This window comes from Rattus rattus, chromosome 6 (genome assembly GCF_011064425.1).
Source record: "Rattus rattus isolate New Zealand chromosome 6, Rrattus_CSIRO_v1, whole genome shotgun sequence".
In the NCBI taxonomy this organism is placed as follows: Eukaryota; Metazoa; Chordata; class Mammalia; order Rodentia; family Muridae; genus Rattus; species Rattus rattus.
The window spans coordinates 144,213,679-144,223,380 of record NC_046159.1 but is presented as its reverse complement, the minus strand read 5'-3'; the positions used below and the strand labels follow the sequence as shown (position 1 = coordinate 144,223,380).

At 37.3% G+C, this 9,702-nt stretch overlaps 1 protein-coding gene across 1 annotated transcript in view; it reads right to left on the bottom strand.

The window, feature by feature from the left end:
* Positions 1–3,668: 3,668 nt before the first annotated feature.
* Sema3a (semaphorin 3A) overlaps positions 3,669–9,702 on the bottom strand; it is a 198,104-nt gene continuing 192,070 nt past the window's right edge. Inside the window, exons 17-18 of the mRNA XM_032907051.1 lie at positions 6,574–6,716; positions 3,669–5,200 (exon numbers count right to left, since the gene is read on the bottom strand). Coding sequence (XP_032762942.1) covers positions 4,745–5,200; positions 6,574–6,716 — 599 coding nt within the window. The 3' untranslated portion in view covers positions 3,669–4,744. The remainder of the gene's footprint in view (positions 5,201–6,573; positions 6,717–9,702) is intronic.

Below are 9,702 nucleotides of genomic sequence, written 5' to 3'. Positions count from 1 at the left end.
TTCCTCTTCTAGGAAAATTCGACTGATAGTTCAAATCGTGCCACTTATTCTCTGAAGCTCTCCTGGACTCTCCTCAAAACTTGGCTCCTCCCTTCATTCTGAATGACAGCATTTAGGCTGGGTAATTTAGTTTGGCACTTAGCACATTCCAATGTGGTTCTTTTCAGCACCGATTTGCCGAGCTCCAGTTTTACTTGGCATCATCCAAGGCACCAGAAAGAAAAACAACTGGACAACAACCCTACTAGGTACGGTGATCCGTGTTTAGAACACTCAGGAGGTGGGGTCAGGATGATCAGACCCAAAAATCATCCTGTTGGCTATCGAGTGAGTTCAAGGCCAGCCTGAGCTACAAGTGACCATGTCACAAACAAAACAAAGCTCTTGACTTCCAGGAAATCTCAGTCTAGAAAGGGAAATATGTATATAGCAGGTACATCACATCACTCTATAAGTGCTGTAGACAAAGTGTAAGCAGGGCCAGGTGGTTTTTAAGGTAGATGTGTTGCTGCTGTCTAAGGCTAGTTGTAAATAAAAGGATTACCATACATTATGATGACAACCCCTGTCACCGTTCATTTTGTTATGAGCTTTGTGAAATCAGAGTCACGTCGCCTTCATATTAGCATCACAACGCCTCACAAGTTCACAGTCATGAGCTCTCTGTAAGATGTGAACAGATAGAAGCATAGTTTTGAGCGACAAAGTGTTTAGACAATATACTTTAATTTCTTTCTAATCATTTTGTTGGTTTGTTCGTGGTAGGGTCCCATCAGTTAGCCCAGATGGACTTCCCACTCACCATCCTCTTGCTTTATCCTCCTTTTGGAATTGCAGACTGGTACTATCATATCTGGCTCCCAATATCATAACTTAAAAACCATCCTTTTATTGGTTTAGTTTTATTTATACCATAACCTGTGTCTGTGCATTGGATATTTGAAATGAGGAAATAAGACTTTTCTTTGGTTAGGCAGATCAGGAAAATTGATCAGTTATAAGAAAACCCATTCCTGCGGCACCTTTCTCTCTCTCACTTTGGGTTTGTCTTGATTTATTAGTGTACGAATATGTAATTCTTGAAATAACTAGTGTAGGAAAGTTTTTTAAAATAAAACTAATAGGGTTTGCATACTTTTGAAAAACCGTTTTCTCCTTTAAGGAAAGATATACTGTAAACATTAACATTGAACTTAAGTAATTATTACCAAGTTAAAATAAAAAGGATTGGATTCTTTGGCATCAGGCCAGTTCGTAACTATCATGTTGTTATATAATAAAAGAGAAATACTTGAAAACATTACACTAATAAATCCACATTAATACAATGCTTGCCCATGAGCTTCAGGATAGGCCTCTGAATGCCAGTCATCTGGAATCTGTATAGATCTTGAAATAGGATGTTTCACATCATAATCCATTGATTAAAGACTTTCATCCCTGTGTTTTCTTTCCAGGTATGAAATAAAGAGAACAGCATTTAATTTAAAGGGCATAAAAGTTCACTTCATAACTATAAATATAGAACACAGTTTACAGAATACTACAATGAAGAAATCTGTTAGCTAATTATATAGCTCCCTGACTCTGGTTCTTGAAGGTTTGGAAGCTTATGTTCCTCAATACCATATGTTACAGGGAACAGTAAAGACATCTGAATTCAAATATTTTGAAGAAATGTATATTTAGCAACTGAATACATGCTAAGAAGGAATAATTTACAGCAGCAATATCATTACATTTTCTGTCCAGTTTTCTAGTTCCCATCTGAAATGCAATGATAAATACAGATACGGAACAATTTATGACCTGGCAAAAAGCATGCTCATGGAGGGGCATACCCTCTCTGCCCTTAAGTAGTACATAAGCCACCGCATCACTTGTATGGGAAATCTTTCACTTGAGGATGATGGTGAACAAACTGGGATGGAGCATCTCTAGAAACTCATATTTTACAATGTTCTTTCTACTCTTTCCAAAATTATTTACACCTCTTTGTCTAATGTGTAGGTAGCAAAAATATTAAACACATACCATTATAAATCACTAAATTATACATGAAAGAAGCAATAAGTGTGCATTTGCATGCATTTACACTTTGCATTTGCTGTCAGCGGGGCCCGTTCTCTCCACTGTGATGTGTCTTTTTCCACGTGAGACTATTTTAAGATTGCTGTAGTAATTTGTTTAAGGTCACATGCATCTCTTAGGCAGGTCTTACCAAATGATGATACAAGCATATGCCAAAGTCCATCTAAGTTACTTAGTTAATGGGACATTCATTCTTCTTCGTGCAACTGTCCTCTCTCAATACACAATGGCAGGTTATAACTGTCGTAAGATTTATTTATTTATTTATTTATTTATTTATTTATTTATAAGTTAGATCAATGACTTTCTTTGAAAACTGACATGGTGCTTGATTGAGGCGTGTCAATATAGTTGCTTGTTCGCAATACTTTTAATCGAAACCTAAGTGGTTTTCTATTGCTAATTCGTAGAGCTAAACAAAATGCATTCAGATCCTGAAAGGCATCCATAAAGTTATCATACAACCTTCATTCTATTAGTTCCTTTATTGTTAAGAGCTAGAAAGAAATGGGAGAGTTATGTAATTGCAAATAAGCATGTGTCAGCTGCAAATTTAGAATGAAATATAACATCAAATATTTGGACAGTTAAGACCCTATTAAAGGAGAGAATGGTGTACTTGGAGCTCCCTCTTTCTCTGACTTTATGTTCCTTTCATTATTGTCTGTTCAGAGTACGTTCTTCAAATACTTCATCAATTCAGCCTACCTTTGAGGACTTATTTCCAAAAGCAACACCATGTTGGTTATGGAGCCTAACATCAGATGTAGAATGACTTTAGGCTTTTGTTTGAAAGACATGTCAACAAGTTGTTTATTTAAATAATCATTAAAGCTGAAACGTGAGCTTCCATCTGTGAAAGATTGCCGTGGAAAGGGAACAGCGACTTGGTGTAGTGGAATTTGGAGACAACTAGAGTTAAAATAGCAACTCCACTTCATTAATTAGCAAGAAGATATTTACTCCTCGCTTTTGTGCATGCTGAGGGTTGAAGGAGGAATTCCTGCAGTGAGGCAAGTAGCACCAATTAGCTGTTCTATAATGGACAAGTCCTGAAGCATTTGGAACTCAGCGATCTCAGGAAACCATCTCCAACCAACAGAGGGTATACATTTTGAAATATTTTGTGTTATCTTATACTTTATTCATAAAACAAAGAACTTTGCACTTTCTAAGTGAAATGTATGATCTGATAATAGTTTATAAACTCACTCTCATTGAGATAAAAACACTTATAAGTTGTTCATACAAACAATTATATGATACAGGGTGGATAAAAGCTGATTCACAGAGAAAATGGTTGAGAAATGTGTCATTTTGTTGGTAGAATGTGTTCTGAATGTCACTAATCTCTCTCTCTCTCTCTATCTCTCTCTCTCTCTCACCTCTCTCTCTCTCTCTCTCTCTCTCTCTCTCTCTCTCTCTCTCTCTCACCTCTCTCTCTCACCTCTCTCTCTCTCTCTCTCTCTCTCTCTCTCTCTGTTTCAGAAATTATTAAATGACTGAAACTAGAATCTTTAGTGGCATGTGGAATCATGAGAGAGTCCTATGCCTCACACATCATGCACATTTTCAAGCCAATGGTAAAGGACATTTTATTAACACTCTGTTAAGACAATGTTCTTTTCATGAGACACACAGCTCTTTTGTTTTCCCCCTTGATCCTTCCGAATGCCTCTAATGACTCTTTCTGTCTCTTTTGCGCTGTCTTAATTTTTGGTTGGCTAAAGAACATTACGTATGTGAGAGTTAACTTAGATAATACCTTTACAAGTCAGGGTGATAACCTTCTATCTGTTTGGTTTCGTCAAAGGGGAAACACACAATTCTTGGTGTCAGAAAGTAATAGTTAATAGTGAGTATGGGCCTAAAGTGATATACTGCCTCTTACAGAACCCGAAAACACAATGTGAAAAAAGCAGCACACGGTTGGAATTTTTAAACAAATGGTATAGCATGGTAACTGCAAGACAAAACCTACTCTAGCTTAGAAAACAGCTAATCTTTACTGCATGTTTGCCATGGTACATTTAAATTATAGCTTTAATAAAATACATCTTTAGATCAAAGCTGAAAGAAGACATCAGTAGTAGATCAGTGTACTCCATTACTCTTCCGGATGATGGATGGTTTATGTTTTTATATATCCTCAGACTATTTCACTCAGTTCCATTCTCCTTTTTTTTTAAACTCCTCCAGTACATACAAACACGAGTGCTGGTAGACAAAACATCCTTGACTCCAATCACGTTTTGGAATAGTCATCTGCTTACTGAATCCATGCAGTTTATTTTCAACTCTCGCTTCAATAAAATGGCTTTGCTGATGCAGTTTTTCTCCTTTTGACGGCAGCATGGCAAATGACATTTTTATTTCTCAGGCAAAGAAGAAAGCAAAATGAATTCTCAGAGGAAACACTAAGTCAGCGGACATGGACACCTACGCTCACCTGTGATCTCTGTCAGGCGTTGGTAGTCTGAAGAAAGCCTGCTGGAAAGGTTCCTCGCGGACTTAAATTGGTGGAACCTGGTTGGACTTCCCACCATTGTAAACATCCACATAATGCCATGAAATGGTCATGTGTATTGCATTTTTTCCAGTTATTATCTAAGCAAGTTTGTACTTGTTTGAGGTTTTTGGGAGGTGGCGCAGCTCAGACACTTCTGGGTGCCCTCTCAAACTCGTGGGTCCTCCTGTTTCTACCTTTCTTGCTCTCCTGCATGTGCTTCCACTTGTTGCTGCTCCCTTGAGAGTGCCCGGGCCTTTGTCGGCGTTGCTTTCGGTCCCTTTTCCACACTTGTTCACAGAACTCATCCATTGTGTTCAGGTTGGGGTGGTTGATGAGCTGCATGAAGTCTCTGTACCAGACCTTCTGGCTGGGCGTCATGCTACTGGACATTTCTTTGGTCTTAGAGCCATCTCCATCGTCATCTTTATGAAGAAGTTCCTCCAAATGTTCTGTATCGATGACTTCCAGGGTCACCTTAAGAAGAGTTTGCATGAAACCGTGCTCCACGGCGTGACACAGGTAATTGCCTGAATCCTTCTTCTGCAGACTACGAAGCAGGAGCCCCTGTTCTGTCCTGATGATATGATCACCCACTCTGATCTATCAGGAAAAGGCAGAGGAAAAGGCATGCAGATTTAATAGAAACGCAATAGCTGACGTTCCGGTTAGAAAAGCTTAGATATCAGTTGAGGTAGGTTTTAGAAATTAACAATTTTTAAGATAAATTAAAAAGACTATGTTTGGACAAGAGATTTAGTGTCTGCCAATAGTTTTATAGAACCATTTGAAAATTTCTACAACACTACAGTTTTTATAGAATATCTTAAAAATATTCAGCATGACTGGAGGGAAGAATCAAGGTACACTTGAATTTGAAAGCAAGTGTATAAATATGACACAAAGTCAATATTAGATAATGAAATGGGAACTATATGAACGTAAACCTAGAAAACATTGTCTTACAGTGAATTCATAATATGACTTGTAAAGAACAAGATGAAATGTCAGCATTTGAGCAAAAGGAAGAAAACTTGTTTTATATTTTAGGTTTAGTGAATTATTTATCAGTCCACAAGGTGCTGCTTGTGGCATAATATGAGGGCACACTCTGGAATATATGTCGCCTCATGTTTTCTTTGAATAGAGTTCATAATATAAAACTCAGACAGCATAACCTATCAATGTATAAAACCAGTTTGCATTGTTACAATATAATCCTACAATTTAAAACTTCTTAACATTTCAAAAAAACAATATCAACAACAACAAAAAAAACCCCATAAAACCAAGACAACAAAAACTAATGGGGTTGCTCTTATCCTCATATTCACATTGCGTTTGTAAATTACCTGTACTTAACGATTTTTACAAGTAAATGGAATAATCTGGTTACCTTTATTTAATAGTTATAAGTAATTAAAATGTTGGAGCTCTCTGTGCAATTTTCTCTGACTTCCTTGGTATAAATTCTTACAATTGTCAAGGGATCTATCGAGGAGAGAGATCTTGAGGCTGTTTGAACAGTTAACACCAAAAGTAATGGTGGGACTCAACTTCTTCAAGTAAACCAAAGTACTCAACTTTCTTCCAACTTTTCATTTGCAGAAAACAAAAGGTTTAACAGAAATCAGTGAGCTAAAACTAAAATTACCAAGGGAAACCTGATTTTTTTTCATAATGTACAAATGCAGGTAGCACAGTGCTTCATAACTAAACCAAGGCAAGAAATAAGCACTCTAAAATCTGTGCTCAAAGAGCTTTGTGGGCTGGAACGCTTATCAACTTCTACTTGTTTCTCATACACAGCCTGCTATACACCCAGCCCGCACTGAGTGCTTTTTCTAAGGAGCTACTGTTTGGTTCAGCAGTGTGTTGGAATACTGATTAGTACTTTTCCATCCTCCATGTCTATGATATTGGGGTGATAATATGTGTAACAGGTAGAGACCATTCAGTCAACTGAAGTCCTGTACCTCCTCCTTTCGATCTTCATTTCGCCTCTGAAATTGCCAATATACCAAGGCTCTCTGTGATTTCGGACTGCATTCCAAGAATGTGCTACTATTTTCTACTCCATAGATGATTCTCTCTTCAAGACTGTGCCCATGATGATTATCTAGCCAAAAAGAAGTTAAGTGAGAAAACGTTAGCTACTTGCGTTTTCTAACATATTAATTTGGAAATTCGGGTGACAAATTGTTGCCTACTTTAAAGTCATTTTTCAAATTGATTAAAGATAGTAAATATGTCAAGGAATTCAGACTCCAAATACTTATCTCAATAGATTAATCACTTTGGTTTGGACCGTATATGCAAAGTTTCATCTGTAAGTCAAGTAACATAACATGAGCTGATCTGTTTATGTCCACTACAACCTTGAGTCTTTGTACTGTGATCCAAGGATTCTCCCTTTTCCTTAAACCTAGATTTCTAGAAGTCTGGAATTTTGCAGAGAAGAGCAATTTCTGAGAGGTTAGATTGCTGCTTTGTATTTATTTTCCAACTGTAAAATTAAATTTACCTACCAATATTTATCTAGCATTTTACAGAAGGCAGAGTTTATGATGTTTATACCCCCCACCAATAAACCTTAAATAATTCACAAGTTTGTCCTGAAGTCCAACTGGTGTGAAATGTTTGGGATGGCTCAGGAGAAACTCATATAATTACAATGCAATATGGTTTCAATTGTTCTTATTTTAAAATGACATACCCTTTGTTATTTTCCAGAGTTAGGCTATGGACCATGGCAGGAGCACATAATAAAACACAGCAATACAAAAATCTGTTTCCTGATTAAGTTTCTATTATTTTACCCTTTGTGTAACCTCCTTCAATGTGGTAACTGAAACACAACTCAGATCAAAAGTATGACACAGAGGGGCTAGGTACAACTTAGTGAGAGAGCAACACTCTGTGTTATCTTGTGTAATCCTGTTTCCATTATGACATCCTGACCAGTCTGGAACTCATTAAATTAATTTAGAAAATAATAAATATATTTTCACATGCACAGAGAGCTGACAGTGTAGACAGATGAAAATTTTCTGCTCTCGCCTTCAAATTCAGCTAAGATCTTAATTTTAAAAATGTTTTCCCTCCTCCTTGGCTTCACTTTGACAGCTTTACTCTTGTCTTAATCAACTTAGTGCTTTTGTCTGTCATAAGCAATAGGATTTGCTTATGCTAGGTTTAAAGCTTTTGAAAACTGTTTCCATTCCAGTCTCTGGTGTAGCCTGTGCTTTCCACTGACAACTCTCACCGTGCTGCAACGACTTTTACCACTTCACCATTATAAATGCCTTGGTCTCACTGCCTGGCTAGCAATTGCCCTAGTTGGGGACAAAAATCTCTTCTGACACTGAGACATTTCTGTCCCTTCTTGTTACATATCAATACCCTGAAAACAACAAAGAAATAAACAGCAACAATTGATTCTGTGTCACATTGCTTATCTCATATGCACACACACACACACACACACACACGCACGCACACGTGCACACGCACAAGCACACACATACATCCACACGTGAACACGCACAAGCACACACACACACATATTTGCACACGTATATGCAGACACTAAGTTCTATAATGATTAGGAAAGGCCTTTCCTACTCTACAAGTCTCTGTGCTGTGTTGTAAGACATCTGTGCCCTGGTGAGAGGAGTGTTGAATTGCTATGTGAGGCAGCGCCTGTACAACCTACCATGAATAATGAGCGTGGTTTGCCATGTAAGGCAATATTGCTTATATTACATATACATTTTTGTTAATTGCTCAACAATATAAACTTGCTTGGTCAAGAAATCCTTCAACACTTGGAAAGATATTGTTCACACTGTCTCGAATTTTTGAATTACAATATATGTGAGCCAAGGGTGACAGAAAACCCTATTAAATTTTTGTTTATAGGGCTGGAGAGATGGCTCAGGGGTTAAGAGCACTGACTGCTCTTCCAGAGGTCCTGAGTTCAATTTTCAGCAACCATATGGTGACTCACAACCATCTGTAATGGGATCTGATGCCCTCTTCTGGTGTGTCTGAAGACAGCTACAGTGTACTCATATAAATAAAATAAATAAATCCTTTAAAATTTTTTTTGTTTATAGCTGTATCCTCTAAGCCAAATATTCTCATGTCAGTATCTACAGTGATAAGGGAGCCATTTGTAGATGCATAGGTAAGAAGACCAATGTTGACTTACTCTCATGCTGGTATCTATAATAATGAAAAACTCTTTGATAGAGCTTTAAGATATGTGTTTTTGCTACACACAGGTAAGTACAATGTGACTTAAATACTAGAAGAGTTCTTTGCTATAAGTGGTATCTGTGAACTGGAGAGATGTCTCAGCAGTTAAGGGCACTTGTTATTCTAGCAGGACACCCCAGGTTTGGTACCCATATAACAGCTAACATCTGTCTGGTCTGGGACGTCTGGGGCTGTCTTCTAGCTTCTGTCAGTGCTACACACATAGAATACACCTGTATACATGCAGACAAAATGCTCATGAACACAAAATTAAAAAAAATCTAATAGGATTAAAACACAACATAAAATTCTCAAAGAACTAATCAAAATACTTTTTAAAATCACGGTCTGGCTTGCCTCTTTGCCAATTAAACCATATATTCCCGATAGTGCTGGAAAACAAATTCAGTTACTCTTTTACAGTATGAACAAGACTTTCTGAAGTAGCCATAAAAAAATCATCTTAATAACATGTTTCCTTATGTTTATAAAATAACTCATTCTCTTTTACGGTTAGATCTCTTATAAAATGATGTATGATTTAACAGAGAATGTATGTACTGTGATATGATTCTCTTTAAGAAGAATAGTGAGGTTCTTAATTCCCTAACGACAAAACAGCTGGTGGTTACTTTGGTTCATAGGCTAGATGCCTTTAGCTAGTTTGCTTTGATAACTACTCTCGTAAAGACTTTTAAGGACTCTTTGTCTATTGAGTTGACCCACTTTCCAAACAAGAAGAAAGAGAAACATCTTCTAGCTAGTAACCAGTGAGACCAAATTTCCTCTTCCAGTAGCCATAAAATGCAAAGGGCACATAGATGTCCTACTGCCTTTACTTGGTT